The sequence below is a fragment of the Carettochelys insculpta genome, chromosome 4 (assembly GCF_033958435.1).
Source record: "Carettochelys insculpta isolate YL-2023 chromosome 4, ASM3395843v1, whole genome shotgun sequence".
In the NCBI taxonomy this organism is placed as follows: Eukaryota; Metazoa; Chordata; order Testudines; family Carettochelyidae; genus Carettochelys; species Carettochelys insculpta.
The window spans coordinates 59,935,559-59,958,860 of record NC_134140.1 but is presented as its reverse complement, the minus strand read 5'-3'; the positions used below and the strand labels follow the sequence as shown (position 1 = coordinate 59,958,860).

At 39.9% G+C, this 23,302-nt stretch overlaps 2 protein-coding genes across 8 annotated transcripts in view; one reads left to right on the top strand and one right to left on the bottom strand.

Moving 5' to 3' along the window:
- Positions 1 to 1,333: 1,333 nt before the first annotated feature.
- Positions 1,334 to 8,412, bottom strand: RWDD4 (RWD domain containing 4). Of its 3 annotated transcripts, none has more exons than XR_012645248.1 (7): positions 8,248 to 8,412; positions 7,279 to 7,359; positions 5,279 to 5,388; positions 5,045 to 5,189; positions 3,606 to 3,723; positions 2,975 to 3,172; positions 1,334 to 1,814 (listed from the first exon to the last, which is right to left on the bottom strand). XR_012645248.1 is itself a non-coding variant. In XM_074991849.1 (7 exons), the coding sequence occupies exons 1-7, from the start codon at positions 8,269 to 8,271 to the stop codon at positions 1,782 to 1,784; spliced, it is 561 nt and encodes a 186-aa protein (XP_074847950.1). In that variant the 5' UTR covers positions 8,272 to 8,412; the 3' UTR covers positions 1,334 to 1,781. The 3 variants fall into 3 exon arrangements, 2 of the variants coding, with proteins under 2 accessions (XP_074847950.1, XP_074847951.1); XM_074991849.1 differs by having other exon boundaries at positions 3,123 to 3,172; XM_074991850.1 differs by lacking the exon at positions 8,248 to 8,412 and having other exon boundaries at positions 3,123 to 3,172; positions 5,279 to 5,384; positions 7,279 to 7,329.
- Positions 8,413 to 8,770: 358 nt separating this feature from the next.
- TRAPPC11 (trafficking protein particle complex subunit 11) overlaps positions 8,771 to 23,302 on the top strand; it is a 56,731-nt gene continuing 42,199 nt past the window's right edge. Inside the window, exons 1-10 of one of the 5 annotated variants that reach the window (XM_074992961.1) lie at positions 8,771 to 9,065; positions 9,351 to 9,497; positions 9,964 to 10,187; positions 12,339 to 12,508; positions 13,255 to 13,325; positions 14,459 to 14,573; positions 18,222 to 18,321; positions 19,324 to 19,397; positions 21,829 to 21,925; positions 22,874 to 23,007. In XM_074992961.1, coding sequence (XP_074849062.1) covers positions 9,984 to 10,187; positions 12,339 to 12,508; positions 13,255 to 13,325; positions 14,459 to 14,573; positions 18,222 to 18,321; positions 19,324 to 19,397; positions 21,829 to 21,925; positions 22,874 to 23,007 — 965 coding nt within the window. In that variant the 5' untranslated portion in view covers positions 8,771 to 9,065; positions 9,351 to 9,497; positions 9,964 to 9,983. The other 4 variants (XM_074992960.1, XM_074992962.1, XM_074992959.1 and 1 more) reach the window with 4 other exon arrangements.

The window sequence follows — 23,302 nt, the reverse complement described above, 5'->3', positions numbered from 1 at the left end:
CATGTTGTATTACATGCAACAGGGTGTACTCTTTAAATGGAGTAGTTGCTGTATGCCTACTTTGAGCATACCATAAAGCTCAGCAGATGCATATCTGATCATACAAAAGTGTGACTGAAGCCCCAATAAAGAAACCAACCATTACCTTGAAAAAGCATACAGTGTACATACAGAAGAAAAAAAAAGTTGTGCTGACAGCTTTGTAATGGGAGGAATTTGATGCAAACCTACAATGTACTGTTAGGTGCACAATAGGTATTCCATGAGAAACCTTATGCCTTATCAGATAAGCAGGCATCTATTCAGATCAAAATCTCAAATATTAAATGACATTTAGGCATTTAATATTGTTACTTTTTATATAGTAAAGTTTTTTTTCTGTGATACAAGGCAGATCTGTAACAAATTTTTTGCCCAACATATGGGGAAAGGGGCTTTTTTTTGCCAGTGTTCTGTAATTGATACACTAAAATCCTTACTGTGAAATTCTAGCTATCAAATGGAAAAAAGCCACCAAAAATCACCTCATTCAGAAATTCACTGTCAGTAAACAGCTCCAAGCAAACACCCTGGCCTCTAGAAAGGAACATATGAGGAGGGCTATTACACACTGGGCTAAACTGAGACTGGTATTCTAGCCCTTAGTTCTTTTACTTTGAATTTGTTCAGACTAGGGTATGTGGTCCTTTTTGAACTAGCATTTACAAGTCTCTTGTGTTGCTATCGTCTCTACCCTCATCCAGCTGAAACTTTGAGTTAATTAGTCGAAACACTTAGAGCAAAAACCTACTCTTATTTCAGAGAAGAGTGTTACTAGCAAGCCCATGGGAACTTAGCTCCATCACCACCACATGCAGGCAGTTCAATTAGCTTAAAAACAGAACCAAAAGCTTCACACGCTCTCTATACCAGCACTTTTGTTGGGCTGTAGCGTGGGGGAGAAGAAACTTTTAACTTCAATCAACATAGTTTCACTGGTGTGGGGGGGGGGGGGGGGTAAAACTCTGGGCAGTGCAATGGTGGCAGGAAACACTCTTACACCAACATAGCTACTGCTGCTTACTGGGGATTATTTAATTATGCTCACACAGAACACTGACATGAGGGAATCTCTCAGCTATGTGGCTATAACATCCCCTCTGTAGATGCCTCTCTCTCCAGGTGACAAAGGTTGGCTACAGTTTTTTGCCTTACAACAATGCCACTATAGGAGTTCAGCCATGTTGTAAGCAATGCAATGTAGACATATCCTAGGTCCAGACAAATCCTTTGATATAATTATGTTGTGTTCCCTTTCTGCAGCTGTAGAGGAACAAATCAAGAAGGCTTTGTTTAAAGGGAGTTTATTTTTAATGAACTATATGCTGTCAAGTGATTAATCACTTTTAATATTTTATTCCATTGGAATGAGAACTTCAGGAAATCACCACACTATCAGAGGATTCACTTACAATCTTACTACAGAATAAAACAATATAAATTAACACTGCATATTTCACTATTCTTTTCAGTATTTGATAGTTAGAAACCAAATAGGTTCTTTCAACATTCAATATAAAAAATGTCACACTTCTCTTCCCTTTAAGGCAAGTTTTTGTTTGTGAAGAAAAAAGTAATACCAGAATAATCTCTGGATAAACATCTATTGTCAGGCTTAATAATTATGAAATTGTCCTTTTATAAAATGTTCTGCTCGGAAAAGAAGAAAATGCTATTAAGAGGAAGATGTTGACCCAAATTACACTGTATTAAAAGATGGCGTTTCCTTGTATCAAAATCCATTATTCATCATCTTTAGAACCCGTTTTGCTTAACTATAAGAGACAAAAGAAAAAATGTTCAGACATTTTACATTTATTAGCAATTAGAAACTATATTTCTCTTTTTCACCATATACAGGAATATTCACTTATTACACACCAAGAGAAGACATTAAAAAAGTTCAAATGACTCAAAACTATCCTTTACAGCTTATACATTTATGCTTCATTATCCTTAGTACTTAAGACTCTGCTTTCACATTTTTACAAGCTATGTTACACCCAAAATTTAGGATAAACACTTGTCATGAGTGGATTATTCAGCATTTAAAACCTTGGCAGTGGACACTAAATTAAAAAACAAATGTGGTAGGCAGTGACCTAATTTCTGAAGATCAGATGTGATTTTCCAAAAAAAGTTCTTGTTCTCTCAGGAAAGTTCTCTGTAATTCAACTGTTTATTTTGAAGCCCCTTGTGCACCAAAAATATGTATTATTCATTTGTTGTGATTTTGCCACAGTAGTCAAATGTTTTGTTGTAAAGTAGAACTTGTTAAAAACAGCAATGTCAATTTATGCTCAGTAGTAGTGAGAGGGAAACGACAAATGGAGGAACGAACACACTTTTCTTGTGCTCCTCATTCCATCTGTATTCTCTCTTGTCTTAGATTATAAACTCTTTGGGGCAGGGACTGACTTTTTGTTGTTAATACATCCCTTAGCACAGTGAAATCCTGATCCTAGGTGCTAAGGTAATACACATCAAAAAAGTGGCAGGAGAAGAGATTTTTGTGGGGCGAGGAAGGCAGAGGGGGCAGGCATGACACAGACAACATGGGGCTACTGCAGAGGAGAAACACAGTTGCTGATGTGGCCCCTTGTTTCCACTTATCCAGGGCACTGTCAAGCCTGGCTGCAACTCTATTAGTTGCCCATGTGAAAAACACCATTCACCCCATTCTGTAATTTACAGCTAGATTCCATACTGGAAATTTTCCTCAAAAACTTATTCTGAAGTTCAAGAGAAATCGTGAGTTTAAAGGAAGAATGCAAGACCATAACTGCTTTCACATTAGCTACATCTAAGATTCAGAAGAGAGGTATTTTTGAAGACTTGTGAGGGACTATCCTTAAGATCGAGAGAGAAATGGGTAACAATAGTCAATAATTCTTGCACATTTTAAAGACTATTTCTCAAACTTGAAACTACTTACATGCTGGATGTATACAGAAATTAATCAGAGACCCCAGTCAAATCCAAATGTTGTTAGGAAGAAAAGCAGAGAGACACATTAAATAAAGTTTATCATTACATCTGCAGAAAAACAATGTTTTTACACAATAGTTTCACAGTTGTATTACCTTAATTACATCCACCCAATTCCATCCTCGAGGAAGCTCTCCTTTGTGATCTATAGAAGAAGCAGTGCTTATTTTCAGCTCTCACACTGTAGCAGCTAGACTCTAGCAAGATGTCAATTTTAAAAGCTGAACTGTCATATTACTTGTCTGGCCAACACAGTATCCTACAAATGAATGCGTGGAAAGCAAGAAACTCACAGTACTAACTTGAGGCAATTGTAGAGTGCAACTCTGCACAAAAACATCCCCATTCAGGAACTGAGGTCAATAAGCAGAGCTAACTGCCAGATCACTGCTTCGGCAGTCAATGTCTCCTTCAGATGCAGTTGTTTGTGAAAAACTGTTTGGTAGTTTTATGAGCAATGCCAATTCATTTTCATTCCTGACCCAAGCTGTATCTGAATCTGGCTTTGAAGGTACACAACTATCCTGAACATACTTCCTCAAGTCTGTTAAAGGAGAAGTGGGCTGTATTGAACAAACCTGTTTTATCTGCTAGCTTTCGTTTCTGGGTTTTGGACAACTGTTCCTTTTTGTCTCTTTTCTTACTTGATGGAGCTATTTCAGGCGTTCCAGTTGAGATGTTATTGCCGACAGATGTCTAAAAAGAATAAAAAGTATCATCTAAATGTCTCCCTAACAGTGACCAAACAATTGATCTCTGTATATCAGCCTGATAAGTAAACTACAAAATTGAATTTCAAAGTCAAACATGAACCAACTTTAGCAAACATTAACTTTTTCACTTAACTTCCTGAGTTTATTTTCAAACTGAAGGCAGGTCTACCAATGCAGAACTTTAATGACGACGATGTTCTGTGCTGATGGGAGAGAGCTCTTTCATCAGCACAGTAAATTCACCTTCCCTAGAGGTGGTAACTATGCTAAGGAGAGAAGCTCTTCTTCTGACAAACCACTGTTTACCCCACGCATAAGGTCGATACAACTGTCACTTGGGGGTGGTAGTTTTATTTCCAATATTGAGATGTGTCCTATAGGAACCAGCCTGAGATCTGTGAATCACTATCTTCTGGCCATTACTATAGATTTAAAATCAGAAAACTTGTCATCTAGCAGCTAAGGTTCAAGGTCTTATTACCAATGCCATTAACCTCTGGTCCCAGACTCCTTTCCTATTTATATTTAGTTTAAAAAAAAAAACCAAAAACCAACAACTTTCCTGTGACTGCTACAGAGGAAAAACTACATCAGTGGCCCAAGCCTAGAGGCTTCTCTAATTAAAAAGAAAAAACAATAAAGGAGTGTGCAAAATTTGAATAGGAGGCTAGATAATATGAAGGATAAAGCTTCAAATTTTGTGTTGTCTAGACTACTGAGCCATCTCAAGTAAAATCTGTAAGTATCACCTAACACAATTTAATATAATTTTTATTTTCAACAGCTACATGATTTTTACCTTCACTGTAATTGACTGGTTTTGTCTGTTATTCCTTCCCTCACTCCTCTGGTCAAATATATAAACGTTCAGATCACCAAGACCACCTGCATAGCTTATTCATTCAAAACCCACATCAGCTTTAACTGACTGTCTCTGTACTAGTTCTGTAGTCATTCTTGGCTGTTAGGTGGCTGTGTTAGCTAAGCAAGTGTTTCTACTCACTGCTCCTCTCTCATTTCTCTCCTAGAAACTTTTTGGTAAAGTGGGGGAACACTGACTAAACATCCAGGTTACACCCACAGAGTAGTGCTATGCTTCCTTCCATCTACTACTTTCTAGCTACTATTTTGGTGACATAGCATACTGACTTCTACCACACAGACAGACATTTTCCAAAAGTTGTCCTTAACAGTGAGACATTTAACCATATAACTTTACATTCCTTTCGTTGCATTAACAAGTTCATATTTAGAAAGACACTTTATAAAATGAAAATAAATCAAAAACCAAGTTATAGGCTTACCCCAGTATGCACAGGTTGATTTTCCATGAAAGATTCTTTATTATCTTTGGCATATTCAAAAAGTGTGTACGTCATGGCAGTTCCAAGATTAACTTCAACTTCTTCCATTAATTTATCTAATATACTTTGTTTTATAGCTACAGATCTAGAAAAGACCACAAAATCCAATAACAAACCCAAAAGAATATTGTAAGAGAGACCACATATGAAAAAGGAACTAACTGAAATACTTACATGGTGTTATTGAAGAAAGCATTCATGGATATGATTGGAGCGGTCTGTGGGTATGTTTCTGGCCATGAAATTTCTATTAGGAAGGCCTTGGGATCACCATTTTCACCTATCTGAAAGATAAAACACTTTAAAACGGGCAGTCTTAATCAATCAAACCTTAAAACAAGGTGGGTGGGGTAGTATCTTTTATTGCACAGACATCTGTTGAGACAAGCTTCTGATCTCCACAGAAGCTTGTCTCGCTCATCAACAGAATTTGGTACAATAAAAAGATGTTGTTATTTCACCCATCTGATCTCCAATATCCTGGGACTGACATTGCTTTACCAACACTCCATTAAACCTCATTGTTGTTTAATATGTGAATATTTCGACTTATTTGTTTAATTCACGTTTAGCTATTCGGTTACCAGCCATCAGGCTATGCTTACAAAAAATATTGATTCTGTAAATTTCAATTTAGGTATAGAATAGTATAAACTCTACTCCTCAAACTTTTTACAAAATTCAATAGAAATGTTTAAAATTTCTGTAAAAAGCCTAATATGAATTTAAATATTTTCTGTCAATATTTGCAATCCACATATTTCAGCACGCTATATGCGAGCAAGAAAATGAAATTCACTTTTTTGTAGTGAAATCTAAATACAAACCAAGCATCATAATGCTAGAAAACACTCTAAGTTTTGGTGACCCTTCGATGTCATAAGCAACGAGTAAGGTTTGTAAGACTTACTAAATTGCAATAATAGTCTCTAGAGTTGAGGGAGGCAATAAAGACAAACTCACAAGTCAACTTATAAAAACTGATCACCTAAGCCCATCATACTCATGCAACTTCTAAGGGAAAGTCTTGTCAACACGGAAAGCTTGCATCAAGTTAAGTAAAGGTGTAATTTTAAATGGACTTAATTAAACCTTCTGTAGCTACCACTTATTTAAGTTTCTGTGGTGTACTTCTATATGTTCCCTCAAGTGTTTCTGCTGGCATAACTATGGATTTTAAAAGCACTAAGTTAAGGTGTTAAAGTTCTCCTTGTGGACAAGGGCTAGACTTTGGAAGATATGCTGCAAGGCTAATTCTGACTTTTTCGAACCTATGTGGAAAGAGCACAAGAAAGGACAAAGATTAGGTAAAGGTTAGTGAGCAATAGGAACTAAATATACTCTGTATTACATGTAATTTGCATTGACATTGACTCAGAGTTTCAAATTCTTCATAATAAGCTTTCTAACATTAATGTGTTACATGTGACAAACATTTATCAGATAGTAGCAACATCTTCTTTTGGCAGTACACTAACTCTGCTCAGGAGAATGGGAAATGAATCTTTTTTCAAATTTATTCCACTGACATTCTACTTATTAAGTACTGCCAGATCTGCTGCTGTTGTATTAATCTCTCTTTCACAATGGCTTGGTTTTGTCTTTCAGTAAAGATGCAGCAACATTACTGCATTCACTTGATACTTTCCATTTGGAAAGTTACATGCTGCTTTTAAGACATTTTCTAAGTTTCATGATCTATTTTCAATATAGCTTGTGCATCTATGATAAGAACCCAAGCCCACAAACATGTACAGACATATGTAACATTACTCTTATGGGAGAAGTCAGCAGGACTATTCATGTGAGTAAAATAAGCCTTTTAACTGTGTTTCTAGGACTGGACCATATGTTTACTTAGAACCGCTATATGAGTTCCTTTCAAGTTCATTTACAGCTGTCCTTTTTCTTTTATGAAAAGTTATACTTTACTTGTTCTTCTGTTACTACTGTAATAATTGCTATTGTAATGTTTACTTCTGTTCAGAAGGTCCCCCCCCAGATATAAGTTTTTCATGGCAAGTTATTCTTTAATTATGTAAAAGACACTTACTGCCTGCTTATTGTTAAGCAAGTGAATAGTCAACTGTTTAAAGAAAACACCTTGTAACAGACAGACAACATGAGAATAATTTAAAATGATTACATCCATTTAAAGCTTCATGTGGTCTTACCCTATACTGAAAGGAAACAGGGCTAAGTTCTTTGAAACATTCATCGCCTTCATAAATAGAACGTAATGCTTCTAGCTCCATCTAAAAGAAGATTTGCAAAAAAAGGTTAGAAGTTTCAATCAGATGATAAACTTAAATTCTTACACATACTTTGTATAAATAGACAAGTATTAGCATAACAACCAGAACCGCCACATCTTCTATTTTCCATTAAAAAAGTTAAAGCTGGTATGCCAGTCTGAATTCAGTTTAACATCCACAAAACCCTTGCCTAGGGTTGCATTATTTACTGAAATCTAAAAGACCACTTTAAAAACAACAAAAAGGCTTTATTCTTAGCTTCCCTCAAGAAAATATCAATCATCTGTTTCAACAACGTTTTCATCCTCTTCCTCCTCTTACTTTCTACAGAACTAAAGGGAAAGGATTTCGTAAGTGGGAAGGGCCCAGAAAAATTTATTAAATCCCCAAGTACGAGTCCCAGAATGACTTTCTGCAGCGCGTTTGCAGTTAATAGACACCAACAGTGCTGTTGGCTGAATTCATGCAGTCGCATACAGTGCATCCAATGCAGGCGATCACCGCATTAACCGTTTTTTAAAGCATTCCCCGAGTCCGGAGAAAACGCTATCGGCCTGTGCCCTCCAAGACACAATGGGACTGATGCGGCCGGCACCTGAAGAGTAGTAAATCCGCGGTCGCTGACCAGACGGTCTCTTCGCACGCACGAGACAGGACACACTGCATAGCCCAGCCGTTTGGGCTGCTGGCAGAATACGCCAGCTCAGTCTGGAGCAGGTGAGCTGCTGCCTGGCCCCAGCTGCGTGAGACGGGACAGAGGCGAGTCCAACCATCCCGCCAGGTTAGACGTACTGGGGATCCCCGGTCGCGAGGCAGCCTCGATCCCGCAGCAGCCCCACAGACCAGCCGAGCGCTACGGCCGCGGGGAGGCCGGGGTCGGTGTCTCACCTCCTGGTCCTCATTCGCCGCCATGGCTCCGAGCCGGGAGCCCCCGCGCGTCCCCCACCTCGGCCCCGAGGCTCCCGCGGGCCGCTCGCAGCCGGTTACCTACACGACACGGGAACGAAGCGCGCACGCGCAGCCCGCGAGACAGCACAGACCTCCCCGGGTCCCCTGGCCAAGCCTGCTGTATCGACTACCTATCTCGCATTAGGCTCGGGCTCGCCTTCCGCAGAGTTATGAATCCCACTCGCCAATTGGCTAATTTGTGGCCACGCCTCTTGCTTTTCTTGTCATTGGTTCGTACGACGGTTTTCGGGTCCTCGGAGCTTGACGTTTATCGGTGAGCGGGCACGGCTGATTGGTGAAATGGGCTGTCACTCCTGTCCCCTGGCTCTAGCTTCCGGAGGTGACTCCCTGCGGTCCAGTAGCAGCCGACTGGGTCTCTGCTGGGGCGGCTGTCCCGTTCGTGCGGGGGGGAGACGAAGGCGGAGCTGGGGGGGCCGTTGGCATAGCCGGGGCCGGGGCTGGGGCGGAAGCTGGGGGTTGTTTCCCGCCTGGCCACCCTGCCCGCTGCTTGCTCCCCGCGCTTGCGGCCCATCTAGTGCTAGTTTAAAGGAACCCTTTGTCTCTCCCTCCCCACCCCGGTGTGTCCGTTAGCGGCCCATTGGGCCTTGCTCGTGGCTAAACCCCTCTGACCGGAACCGCCTTTTCCTTAGTGAAGACAGCAATGGCTCTTATGTCGGCATAACCCCCGTCTGCGCTCTGCTCTGCTAGTCCGTGTCCCCAGCGCCTGCTGTCTGCCTGTGGATATCGTGTTCTTCAGGGTAGGGATCATTTTTGTGCGGGTTAGCAAAAATCGCAGTGCCCCCATGGCTGGGAGGCGCATGGGTGCTGCACAGGGCAGGGCGTAGCCGGTGCAAAGTTTATCTAAGCAAACTGCTTAGCAAAAGATGCATCTGACAAAGCAGGTCTTTGCCCAGGATAGCTTATGCTACAAAATATCTGTTAGTCTATAAGGTGCCACAGGATTTTTTATTGTTCTTGAAGGTACAGACTACCATGGCTACCTCTCTGATACTTAGCAAAAGGATGTGTACCCTATCCCGCAGGTGACTCTGCCTGAGTGGAATCTGGGCTCCGCAAGATCCTAGGTTTCTGTATGTAAATCCAGCTGCAGCATTGGAGCTGTGCAGTCCTCAAGCCAGTCCCTTCCTATCTTTTCAACTTCCAGCTGCTGCCTGTTTTCCTCTCTTGAGGTAGAGGAGAACACTTGATGTGATTATTTGTATGCATATAATGAGTAGCTCTTCTCTACTTTGCTAGCAGTGCCTGTATGAATAAAACCAGAGATGTCTGACCTCGATTGAAATGTATGTGTGTTTTTTTTTCTCCTCCCTTTTGTTGTTTTCCACCCTCCAAAAGAAAATTGTTGGCTGATTCTTACTGCCGTTTCTGAAAAATTCCTGCCTCTTTAAATTGCTTATTGTGTTTTGCATAAATGCACTTTAAGTGGCATGGATGCTCTGGTTTAATTTGCAAAACAAAAAAGCAGTAAAGTAGCACTTAAGACGAACAAAATAATTGATTAGGTGAGCTTAATTTGCATGTTAAATGTAAAAAGACTGGCTTAATCCAGTTTTCTTAAAAAGATAACTGCTGTATCTAACAGGAAATTGCATGTTTGAAAAGAGATTTGAAATATGGGGTACTTTTGTTTTTTAGGCATTCTGTAAAATTTCAAGATGAGCCCAACGCAGTGGGACTTCCCTGTGGAGCTATGTTGTCGGCCTATGGCCTTTGTAACCCTCACTGGCTTGGATGTAGTGTATAATGCTGTTCATCGTGCAGTGTGGGATGCTTTTTGTGCAAACAGAAGAGCTGACAGAGTACCCATTTCTTTCAAAGTGCTTCTTGGTGACCATGAGTATCCCAAATGCAGAACAAAGGTATGTAGTCTGTGGGTTTTCTTATAAGGATTTAAAATATATTAAATATTATGCAAACTGTAAAATGACTTGAAGTGTTTGCGGTTTGTGATTATTTTATGTAAATCTTCAGTTATCGTGAACTATTAGAAAGTTAATTGAAATCTGGAAGCCCTGCATGATAATGGCACAGTCAGTCTTAAGTATCCAATTTTTAGATGTGCTTTTTGAGTGAGAGACAACAAAATACAATATATATGGACTACTTGCAGCTTTGTAGTAAAGTTGAGACAGTGTAACATTAGTTGATAAATACCATACTCCAGGGGTTACAGTGGAGAGCTGGAAATCAAGAAACCTGGACTCTATCCCCTTAATTTTGCTTTTAATTGACTGTGATTTAGGTCAAGTCACTTGCCTTTTTCTCAGTTTCCCTCTCTGTGAAATGGGGGCAATGCTTATGTAAGTTTAAGGAGTTTAGTGGTACCTTAGCCTTTACAAATTTTTGATGGCATAAGCTTTGTTGAGTTGCAACTCACTTCACCACATGCATGAAGTGAAAGGAAGAACAGAGAGATAGTAGGGATAGAGAGATGAGTGTTATGTCAGAACTAACTCAATCCAGATGGATGTAGGCAAGAAGGTGAGAATACCTAAAGTGGAAAATAACTTATTATTGTAATGAGAGAGCCATTTCCAGTTTCTAATCTGACCCATTTTGAAGGTGTCAAATTTGTATGAAGATAACGCTTATTTGATAGAACTGGAGGGGACCTTGAGAGGTCATTGAGTCTAGTCCCCTGCACTTACAGCATAGTTTATCACCATCCCTGACAGATTTAAAAAAGAGAAAAAAACATTTTTTTTTTTTCTCCCAGATCCCTAAATGGCCTCCTTAACTTGAGCTCACAACTCTAGGTTTAGCAGGCCAATGCTTAAACCACTGAGCTTTCCCTCCCTCTTTGTATGGATATTGATTCCAGTTCTATAGTTTCATGTTGCAGTCTGTTTTTGAAGTTATTTTGCTGGAGAATGGCAACTTTCAAGTCTGTAATTGAGTATCCAGGAGGGTAAAATGTTCTTCCACTGGTTTTTGCATGGTATCAATCTTGATGTCTGATGTGTGTCTATTTATTCTGTTATTTAGAGACAGTCGGGCTTATCTACTGTACATGGCAGAGGAACAATGCTAGCATACGATGGCACATATCTCATAAGTAGATGTGCAGGTGATCAAGCCTTTGGTATGGCTGATGGGGGTTAACTGCTATAATGGTGTCTCTGGGGGTAGATGTGTGGACAGTTGGTTGTGTGGTCAGTAAAAATACTGTGGGGTATGTGGTGGTGAGCAGAGCCATCCTGCCCATAGGATGAAGTGGGGCAGCCACTCAAAGCCCTGTGCTTATGGGGGCCCAGCAGTGGCCACTCCAGCCGTCCTATGGACAGGGGGGACTGCGCAGGTGACAACAGCTCAGCAGGATGCTCCACTCTGCTGCGCTGCCCTTGCATCACAGTGCACCTCATTTCTCTGCAGCAATGGGAAGCAGAGTGCCCTTTTGGTGAATGGAGGGTGACCCCTGGTGCTGTGACACCAGGCCCCGTAATATCTCGGGCAGCATTGCGCTAGAGAGGGAGTCGGTAGGATTAGGGCTGAGAAAGGGCTGGGACCTGCAGAGCAGCAGGGAAATTGCCCCAGTCTGCTGCTCCAGGGAGAGGGCGGGTGGCTGGGGTGATGGCATAATTTTTATAGTAGGGATGCCGATAGCCACTGAACCAAACTGTAAACCCTATATACAATGGCAACTGCTTTGTTGGGTTGCTATGATGGCTGCTTTGGGTTACAGCCTTGTTCGATGGTGTGGAAGTATGCACTGAGTCAGAGATGGTGAAAGTAGGCTTCCAGGTCACCGCAGAACTGGATCACGTGGAGGGATGTGGTGGGACAGAGAGAGCATATTTTTGGCTCTTAAGCCAGCAGTGGGGTGTGATGGTTGGAAAAAAGTCCCATCACACTGTCTTCATTAGGAAGCAGACATTTGGGAGGGAGCATGATTGTTGGAGGAAAGATAAGGTATCCTCAGGACTGTTGTGAACACATGAAATTCCCCGTGCATGTGGCAAAGCGCAAATAACCAGAGCTGGTAGCTTGTTTTAATGAGTAAATATTTTCAGAGAACTTCCTATGAGTGGTACATTCCAAAAGGGATATTGAAGACTGGATGGATGAACAAACATCTAAATCTGGTGCCAGCTCTTGTTGTGGTTTTCTATGAACTGGACTGGGATGAACCACAGTGGAAAGAAAAACAATCAGAATGTGCAACTAGAGTTGAAATTGTCAGGTATGTTGTTTCGTTTGGGATACAAGAATTAATTAATTGTACATGTTCTAAAACACTTTATTCTTTTCTTTTTTCTTTTTATAGCATAATTTTGCACTGGGGTGGTGGGGCTTTTTAGATAATATCGTTGACATTTTGCGTTGACAATTTGATATCTATTTAAGGGGCAGTAAAGAAGTTTTATTTTTAGAATGTAAATGAGCAAAAGTTGCTTGGGAGCTGCTTCCTGTTTTCTAAAATCAGTGAGATTAAAATGTAGTTGTTGTTCTCTCTCCTTTTTCAGACATATATGCATCTAGTGCAGGGATCAGCAATCCCCAGCATGTATGCCCCGAGTGGCACATGAGCCAATTTTCATTGGCATGTGAGGTGGCAGCTCAGTCTCACCCCTCTACCCCCATGCATCTGGCAGCTTGCTCAAAGCCAGGCCACCTGTGTATTAACAAAAGACCAGCTAATGCTGCCAACCAACATCTAAATGGTAGAGCTCTGCAGCTTAACGTATTTGCTAATGAAGCTGTTGTAAGTAGGACTGTTAGTGCCTTTAAAAAGTGTCACCAGCACTGGGACCATACCCAGAAGTCAAAAGGTCAAATTTCTGCACTCTGCCTTGGAAAGCTGGCTGACCCCTTATATAGTGGATGATATGGTTGCTTTTCAGATGCAGTTTCGTAATGCCATTACAAAGTAAGTCATTGTACAAACATGGAAGGTGAGATGTTCATTACAACACTCTTCTATTTCAGGCAAAGCTTGCAGGGGAGAAACACAAAAGTTGCTGTGGTCTTGATTCAAAAGAAAACACCCTTGCCCCCAGGTACAAAAAGGCTAATGAAACTGCAGAGTATGCAAATATGAGGGCCAAATTTTCAAAGGGGCTTTAACCTAGCCGTCATTTGTGCACTTATAATGTTACAGGCACAGTTCTCATGAACAATGTGCACAAAAATTCACTTGTTTATGTGCCACATACCCTTCTATTGTGTACACCTGAAAAAGTGGCCCTAATAGCCCCAGTACTTTTTAATTATTCCTCAGGACTGTGGAGCTTGTCCAGCTTCTGATACAGTATCGAGTCTAGTGCAAATATGACTAACTTGTTCTACCAATTAGATGTAATTTCATGCTTACTTGAAATCAGTCAAACTATTATAGCAGGTGATTTCAAAGCAGTACAGAAGCTGAAGCATATGGTCACTGCATGAGTGTTTTAATATATGACTATTGAATGTGATTTTGAATATTTCCTTTATTAAAATGTCAGATTGAAACATGTACAGTGCTTAGGGCTTTTTATTAAGTCCATGCATTCCACTCTTCTCTGTTATTTCTGCTCAGTCAAACTGTTATGAGAGCCCCATTTTAAGTTGGGGGTCAGAGGTGTTTATTTTATGAAGTGTACATAGTGTATTTTTAACTCTGTCCAAAATTCTACAAAGGACAGATTTTTCTATGCCTGACTGAATGTCAGCCATCCAGGAAAGAAGTTGAAGGGGTTGCATCCTGAATCACTTCATCGTAGGTTGTAATTACATGAAGTCATGAAAAATGGAGCCTTTTTTTACTTGTTGTACCTCTAAAAGTTGTTGGTGCAGAGCTACAGAAGAGGGAAATTTTTCTGTCATTAGCAAATCACTTTTTTTTTTTTTTTTCCCCACTTGGGATAAGTTGGTCTGCCAATCAAGCTGATTTTTTTTTAATTAAGTCACATGACTAGTTCCATAAATTAATAGTGCTGTATGAATACCCAGCTTCTTGCTGGAGGGGTTATTAAGCCACAGTGGTGTTTTGCTAATCAGTGTTATGGTGTCTCATGTGAACTGAGAGAGAATCTCTTTTTAGGTGTAATATTTTTTCCGTAACTTATTGTAGTCAGGCTTTGAGAAGAGGTGCAAGTTGACACTGCTCTGCTGATTGATGCTTTCTTGCATGCCCTTTTGATTTCCTTAGGGGAAGACGTTATTGCTTCAGAAAGAGCAGCAGCTTTATGTAATGCTTGTGACCTCTCTGGAAAATCTTTGTTTGTGTTGCCACACACTGATCATCTGGTTGGTTACATTATAAGGTGAGTGAATTGATAAGAATACTTCTTCTAGTGTATTCTTCCAGTATATTAAGAGCAGTTGAAAACTTAAATTACTCTTATTTTATTCCTTCATTGAAATCATCCACATCATGCTGAATCCTGATGAACCCAGTCAGGACTTTTTAATCTTAGTCCTTTTTCTGTAAGGTCATGTTATAATTGTCACCTGCCATCTGAGAAGGCTGTAAAACGTGCTACTAAATGAGCTTCTGGAAAATACTATCAAGAAACCCAAAGACTGCCTTTAGTTCACTCTGGGTCTTTTTAAGACCACATGTATAATACCACTAGCACTACTGGGTCAAAGAGGGTAACGCTATGGCTAGCTTACTTCTGATCTATTTTCCTATAATGGTAAGGCAGAAACGTTGTTTAGATCACGGAAAGTGTTTTCTTTTTCCTTTTCTTCCTTCGTTAGGTTCCTGTCTTCTGTATAGGCCAAATACATTACCTTTTATTTTATTATAAATACATAACGTCCTCGTCTTCCTGTGCATCCATATTCCCTGTTCATTTGCTTTACTGTCCAAAGAACACAAGACATGTATGGTAAAATAAATAAGTAATAGAGAAATAACAATGAAAGGGGAAAACAAGTTCCTCATCCTTGGTTTATAAGACAGAAACACCAGTTAAATCAGAGTTAATTAATATTTTGTTTTTGTTTAAAGTTTTCAAAAAGTATTCACTTAAAAAAAAAAAGCTCTAATCAAACATAAACATAACCTTCATGTACAGGCAGATTGCCCTGTCCATCATAGAATACTTTCATGGGTTAGTAACTCAAAGTACACGTGTACTAAAACCTCACAAAATGAGCTGAGAGGCAATATCTAAAATATGGACTGGAAGGGGAGAGTCTTTGGAAAAACTCCTCTTATATTTTGTTTGTATCTAGAGAAGCTGGTTGCTGTTCATCAGGTTAAATGATATTCATTTTTTTTTTTTTTTTTAAATTTCTATATTAGTGTTTACCTGCTGTATATTTAGTATCTTTAAAAATAAGTTGCCCCTTGCTTGGTATATTCCATGTGATCTGTAATGGCATCTACATATAGTTGCATTCTGGAAATGAGGATTTGCAGTAATTCTTTCCTGTGCCTGTAGATGAGGATATATGGCAAAAGATCAGTATATCTTTTTGAATTGCTTTGAACCTATAGACGTGCTAAATATTTGTGTGTGTTTCTGTCCAGGCTTCATACTGATAGAGACTGCTCAATAAAGAGTAGAATATGTCAACATCCAACCTTATTTCTCACTCTGACCTGGCCATGCTTCTCTTACCTCGCAGCACAGCAGTGCTAAACAGCAGGCACGTGAACACTTTCCAAAAACTGATCGCTCTGTATCTGACCTCTCATCTTCAGAGGAAATTGGCAAAACACCTGCCGAAGATGAGCCTTGGAACTTAAATCTGTAACTTTGGTAGTCACTTGAAATTCTGGTCTTGGGCATCTTTATGCAGTTAAACTCTTTTTCATATCTGGCAACCCTGGGACCAGAAGGTTGTTGGATATGCAAATATTGCAGTTTATTGAGAGTAGGTGGGGGGAGGCACAGGCAAGGGTCAGTGCCCCTGCCCCCCAAGAAAGTTGATCTCTTCCCACCCCTTCCCCCAGCACTGGCTCCCCCCAACCACTGCCCTGTTTACCTTTCTTGGGGGGGACAGTGGGAGCAGCTGGCAGGGCTTGGAGCTCGCCTCACGGTGCATTGAGCCACTGATGGGGCTCAGAGTTCTCTGTGCAGTGTGGAGAGCCCCTGACTGCCATCCTGCAGCCAACCCACTGCTTGGACACCAGGGACCTGTGAGGACCCCAGCTGGCACCGGAAGGAGGAGCCGTGGCGCAGCAGGACTCACCTGGCAGCTCCAAGCAGAGAGCTACCAATAAACCTGCTCAGCCTTGCGGGACTGTGTGGAGGTAAAAAGAGGAAGCTGCATCATGGCTCAGGTTTTGCTGGCATTATGAGAGTTCTGGCTGATTAAAATACAGAATGAACAAGAGTTTACTGTACTTGAAAATCCTACAGTGGCACAGCTGCCACATTTCAGCTGGTCCATTGTAGTGGCTCTCCATAGATTCTCATTGCATGTGTAGGTGCATTGCTGTAGTTAATCAGCTTCCCCGAGAGCAGTAACTAAATCATTGATAGAAGAATTTTCCAGTCTTATGGTGCCTACACCAAGGGTAACAGTTTCATTTTTAAGGGGGTGAATTTTTCAGACACGGAATGGTACAGCTATGCCAATGTAAGGTTTTTCCATTATAGACCAGGCACTGAAAGTCATGGCCTTGATAAATACACTGAATTTATAGCTTATTAAAACAGTCTGTAACTTGCTAGTATTCAATCCATGCTTTGTCTTGTGCAGTGCTTTTTTTTTTTTTTTTTTTTTTTTTTTTTTTAAAAAAACAGAAAAAATGGAGCTGGTACTTGGCTAGCTCCTCTCCCCTCCTGCTTTGGGGTTCCCCGGAAGGGGCTGCTGGCATGGCTGTGGGCTCCAGTTGGCTACCTGTTGCAAGGCTATCAGGGACCCCCACCTTCATCTGGTCCTGGAGCTGCCAGCAGGGCTCTGCACTCCAGGTAGCTTCCAGCCATGGTGCTACTGGCGCTCCCCTGCCTACAGCTGTGGATCCCGCGGCTGGAGCTGCCAAGTTGCTGGTACAGAGTACCGGCCCGTACTGGCACAAGAAAAGCACTGCTCCTGTGAATGAGCTGTTAATGCATCTCTTCACCTTGAATGGACGCTTAATATGTGTTAACTATTTCTTCTAAATAGCCAGTTGCATCTTGCGTTTAGCTATGACACCGAGGGCTCATTTTTGCTATAAAATTAGGTGATCTTAATTTAGGCTGATCCTCAGCCATCACAGCAATTTATTGTCTGTTGGTGTCCACACTAACCTCCTCTTACCCTTGGTGCATGTGCTACCAGGATTGCTTGCACTGATTGCATTCTGGGGCACCAATAGCCATGTGAGGCTTAGAGCTGGAGGTCCTCACCTGACTGGAGTGACAGCTTGAGTTGTGAGCCAAGCCTTGGCTGAGTTTCATAGTATGGAGCCTACCGTTGTCATTCTTGTCAGATTCATGGCTTCAGCTGTGAACCCCATGCTGCTGCTCTGAGCCACAGGCACCCATGAAACTGACAAGAACAATAGGCTATAATGATGACTCTGTGGACACTGCGTCTTCTTAAATGTGCTGATAGAAGTGCTATGCTTCTCATGGAGCAGGTCGTTTACTTCCGTGGAAGCAGCATTCAAGTGGAGAAACTGACACAATGAAATTGATATAAGCTGCCTTTTGTCAACCTGACTCTTCGTTGTGTAGACCAAGCTTCAGTGCCTCTTCCAACCTGAAGAGTTTTCTGTAGCTCAGAAATATGTCTTTGACCAACCAATCTCACCCATCTTGTCCTAGAAATATTTTGGGCAGATATTTGAAACACAAATATCACAGAAACTTTTAATTTTGTGCTTTCCTGTTACCAGTAACGTAGGTTGGTTTGTTTTTTTGCCAGTTCGCATCAATTGTAGAAGGAATAGTATCAAAAGTAACCCAATTTAATGTACCTTAGACCATATTGAAAGAACATCTTTATTGAGCAATTTTCTTTTACAGATTAGAGAACGCTTTTTATGAGCATGCACAAACTTACTATTATACAGAAATAAGAAGAGTAAAGTCTCATAAAGAATTCTTGAATAAAACAACTCATCAGGTAATGTTACTCTTTGTAAATAAGAGACTTCCAAAATATATATTTGATTTATTACACATGGGACATATTATAGCTTTTTAAAAATATCAGTGTAGTGAAAGAAAACAATTATTTCCTTTTTCAGTTTTCTTCTAGATAGGGTTTTTTCCTTACCTTGGTGCAATTAAAGTTAAATTTACCTTCTTATAGGTGAACTTCAAATAAAAAATTACGGTGGAATTAAGTTCTTAAAGGTCCCAGTTGTTAGTCTTTGGGAGGTGGGATGGATGGGAGTGTTTGTCAGCAGAGAAACAAGTTTTCAGCTGACTTTTTGAAAACAAAATTTCTGTGCTGGAGTTGTTTGATATTTGTCTGATTTTTGAAGTGTTCCAGAAACAGCACCCCAAATTCCAAGTGTCTTGCTGTAATCCTTTTAATCAGTGCTATCTGGGATGTCACATATTGAAGTATTGTGGGCTGTCCTCTGTAACTGATGTGGGACCAAGCAGATTTTTAAAAGTTTGCAGGATGGGACAATTTTAAGCAAGTGTGTTAGTGGTTTTCTGTGCGGTGCTCTAACTCAGGCTGCAGAGGGCGCTTACTACAGACTTCTGTCCTTAACTTGGTTCTCATTTGTTGTTTTTTCCTCAATTCAAATGCTGATTTTGACAAAAGAACTTGGGTTACAATGGCCAACTGTCATCACTTTTGGAATGTCTTTTGGAATCCCTCAGTGTTGCAAGATGTATCCTTAAAGTATCTATTTAAGATTACTAATACATGGTATAGGGTTGTTCCCGATTCTTTTTGGGGGCAACTTGGAGTGATAAATTAGGTTCAGCGAAAGAGCTCTGTGCCTGCTGTTATACTACTCATGTAATTTATTTTTTGTGATAGATATTCTTATATTCTGCGTACTTCTAACTTGTCTGTGGGTTTCTTGATTATTAAATATATTTTAATTTTGTAAATGTAGTATTCAGTTTAGTTTATTAACATTATAAAAAAATGATTGTTTTGCAGCTTTTATTTGTTAGACATCAGTTCAAAATAGCATTCTTCAGTGAGTTGAAACAGGATACGCAAAATGCTCTGAAGTAAGTAAACTTTCTTTTATCACAGTGACTTTTGTTACTATTATGTTTAGTTTTAGGATTTGTGGTGTATAAAACTTGAATATATATTTTGGCAGTTGTAACAAATAAAAGTCAATCTTTTAGCTCATTCTACAATGTAAGGAATTATACTTTGGTTTGTATTCAGCATAAATATTAGTACCAGTAATATTCTTGAGTTTGTGTTCAGTTTTGTCCTATGTCAAATATGCTTCTAAATTTATGGAGATACACCTATCTCATAGAATTGGAAGGCACCCTCAGAGGTCATCAAGTCCAGTTGCCTGCCCTCACTGCAGGACCTATCATCATCCCTGATGGTTTGTTTTGTGTTTTTTTTTTTTTTAAATAAATCTACTTGTTCCGTATCCCTAAATGGCCCCCCTCCCTCCTCAAAGATTGAACTGACAACCCTGCATTTGGCAGGCCAGTGCTACAGTGATGTAAAATGAATTGTAGACTAAACACCAAACAGGTGTTATCATTTTTAAACTTATCTGAACAGGTTTTTGGTAAGTTCACTTGAATGAATGAAAGATGGTTAAAGGCTAACATCACAGGAATTATAAAGATTAAGGTTCGTACTTCAACATCAGCTGATGTGTTGTAAGACATACAGACTATACAAAGTACATTAAGATCTAAACAGCAATGAATTAAACTCTACCTTTAAAACAAAGGATATAGAAAATACTCTGGCTGTGGCTACACTACCCCTCCCTTTTGCAAGGAGCATGTAAATGAGAGATTTCAGAAGATGCTAATGAGGCACTGATATGAATATGCAGTGCCTAATTAGCATAATGAAAGCCACATGTGATTCGACAGTGCCGCTTTCGGAATGCATTCTACCCACCTGTGTAGCTGGGGGCCTTTCGAAAGGACCCCCTGATTTCGAAAGCCCCTTTTTTGTAAAACCAAATAGGAAAATTCATGTTTTTCATATTCATGCTAGCGGCTCATTAGCATCTTCTGAAATCCCTCATTTACATGCCCCTTCCGAAAGGGGAGAGGTAGTGTGGCCACAGCCTCTGTGCGTGGGCTGAAACTCTCCCCTGTTCCCATTGCTTTGGGAAGCTTTACAGTTATGTTCCCTTGACAATGTTCAGCTGTGCAACTGTAATATTGCATTAAAATTACTTCTGCACCTAATTCCATTTTTGTTACTTTCTTTAATGACTATTTGGAGAGACATGTGTTGCCTCTTCTTAATGACAGCATTTCAATGGGCTCAGTTGGGCTCTAAAAGTCACTTGTCTGTTGAGGTTAATGGGATAGAGGAAAGATAAGCTCCCAACTTCTTTACCATCCATTTGTCACCATTGCTGTCACTTATTTAAAAAAGAAAAAAGGTGAGGGACGGGGAAAGAGAACAAACCAGTTAACTTGTTGACTACTGACGTTTCAAGGTCACAGCAGTCCAGCCAACAACTGTATTTCCTCCAAGATTGCACTTATCGCTTATTTGGAAAATCAAGGCACAAATTGGGCTCCTCAGTTACTTTAAAAACCTCCTAATAAACCCAAGTGAACAAATTGGGCTCCTCAGCCACTTAAAAACCAACCCCCTTGGCAGTCTTCATCCTCTCCTCAAAGGATAGCTGAAAAAGGATCAGGACATAGATTTCAGAGTTGGTCCATGCCTAGAGCTGACTGTGATGTGCTATTACCTAATGTATCTTGCTAAAGAAAAACATTTCCAAGAAGGTATCTATGGAAGATTTCTGAATTTCACTTTTGAATATTTTTAGATGTATCTCTCTCTCTAAAACCCAAAATTGTAACTGAATCCAAACTTCTTAATATTCTAATTTGTTGCTTAACGAAAACCAATCACTGAGTAAAATAGTCAGTTTTTGACTTCTGTGGTGTCTCTCTGAATATGTGCTACTATCTTTTGACTCTTAAGTTTTACTAATATTTCAAAAATGTTTTTAATGTTCTTTTGAGAACGTGTAACTAGAGCCCTGCAAATCCACATATATGTTTTTATATCCACAGGTTTATAAGCAGATATCTGCAGCTCAGTTTTGTGGATGAGGATACAAATTTTGTGTCCATGCAGGGCTCTATGTGCAATGCTGCTATTCGTTTGACTGTTGCCATTTGTGTTCATTCTCCCTGTTGGTAGAGAGAAACGTAACACAAGGCTTGGGAAGGGGGTGGCCACTTTTTCTTTTGAAATAATTCCTAAACTGCAGATGGAAAAAGTCAGGAAAGTTGTGTCATGATCAATATAGACATCAAAGTTTGCTCGAGGATGTCATGAATGCAGGATCACCTGTATGTATTATTATCAGTGAATCAAATTATTTTCATTTTGACTGCAAATTCTATCCTTTTTTCAATAGTTTGGTTATGAATAATTGTTTTGGTATGTCAACACGCTCAACATATAAACTTTCATATTTAGAAATTACAGAACAGCGTATAATCTTGTACATGAGTTGAGGGCGCATGAAACAAACATGTTGGAAATCAAGACCATGGCAGGATTTATAAACTACAAGGTAACAGATGTGTTTAACGTTTAGCAGATCTATACATTTTAAAAATATAAAGGTAGCTGGAGCAGGATTCAGACTCTGTAATGATCCAGTGTTAAAGCATTATCTAGCATTAAATTACTACTCGGCCACATACCCTCCTAAATTCCAACTTGTGGCAGTTACTTCCAGTTCCAAGGAGAAAACATTAGAATAAAATAGTAGGAGTTGGGTTCAAGTGTTTAGAATTGAGTTTGCTTTTTCTAAGGGGCTAGAGCTTACATGTGGCTCAATCCTGTGGAAAGTATTTTTTGTACCCCCTCAGTTCCCACTCGAAGTCAGTGGGGAAAATCAGCTCCTTAGAGAAACAAATGCACGTGTAGTGTATAGATGATTCATCCCCCATTTTAAAAGGCAGAGAAAGAAAAGCAAACTTTCTTTTGGACTAACAGGGTTTAGAGAACCTTGGATCAGTCAGCAAAGTGTCTTTCTATATACCAATTGGGAAAAAAAAACATATTTCTGAAACTGTTCCTTAGCAATGCCCTTAAAAGGGACATCCAGCAGGTTTGCATTACTGCAGACTTCATAGCCTCTGTGGGAAAGATCACTGGCTAATCTCTAAGTAGCTCAGTAATTCTACTTTGAATCTGGGCATGTGTATGGTGTTCGCTTTCTTCTGTGGTGTTTTTACGCTGTTCCCCCTTTTTTTTTCCTCCCTAGAGAGGACTAATCTTTCTGTACTTGGCATAATTTTTATGGCTGGGAGGCCATATGGATGATATATTGCTCTGAACCCTGTTTGCTGCTGTCAGGTTTTTTCATTTTTATATCGTTTTTTTTTGTTTCTGTGTTTTGAGATCTTATGTACCTACTTATACTACTAATGTTAAATTTACTTCTAAAAAACTTAACTTTGATAAGACTGTGGCTAAAGATTTTAAAGTCTTTCTTTTATTTTGATTCTTGTAGATTTGTCGACTCTGTTTTCAGCATAACACCCCATTGGATGCAATTGCTCAGTTTAGGAAGCACATTGACTTGTGCAAGAAAAAAATAGGGAGTGCAGAGCTGGCTTTTGAGCATGCTGCCTGGATGTCTAAACAGTATGTTTCTGCTAAAGTAATACTTACGCTGTAGCTCAAGTATAAACATTTCACAAAATGTACAGAGAAATTCTGAATTTTCCTCCATGAAAGAGAAGTAATAGATATTAAAGGATATAATACTTACACATTTTATTAATTGTCCTGTCTCAGTGCATGCTACTTTAATAATTGACAGTAGTTCATAATGATGGGAATTAATATGCGGTTTCTATTGTGAGACTTAGTCTGTTCCTATAGTTGTTGTTGGAAGCTTTGTCTGATTTCAGTGGGAGTTGAATATGAGCAAGGACTG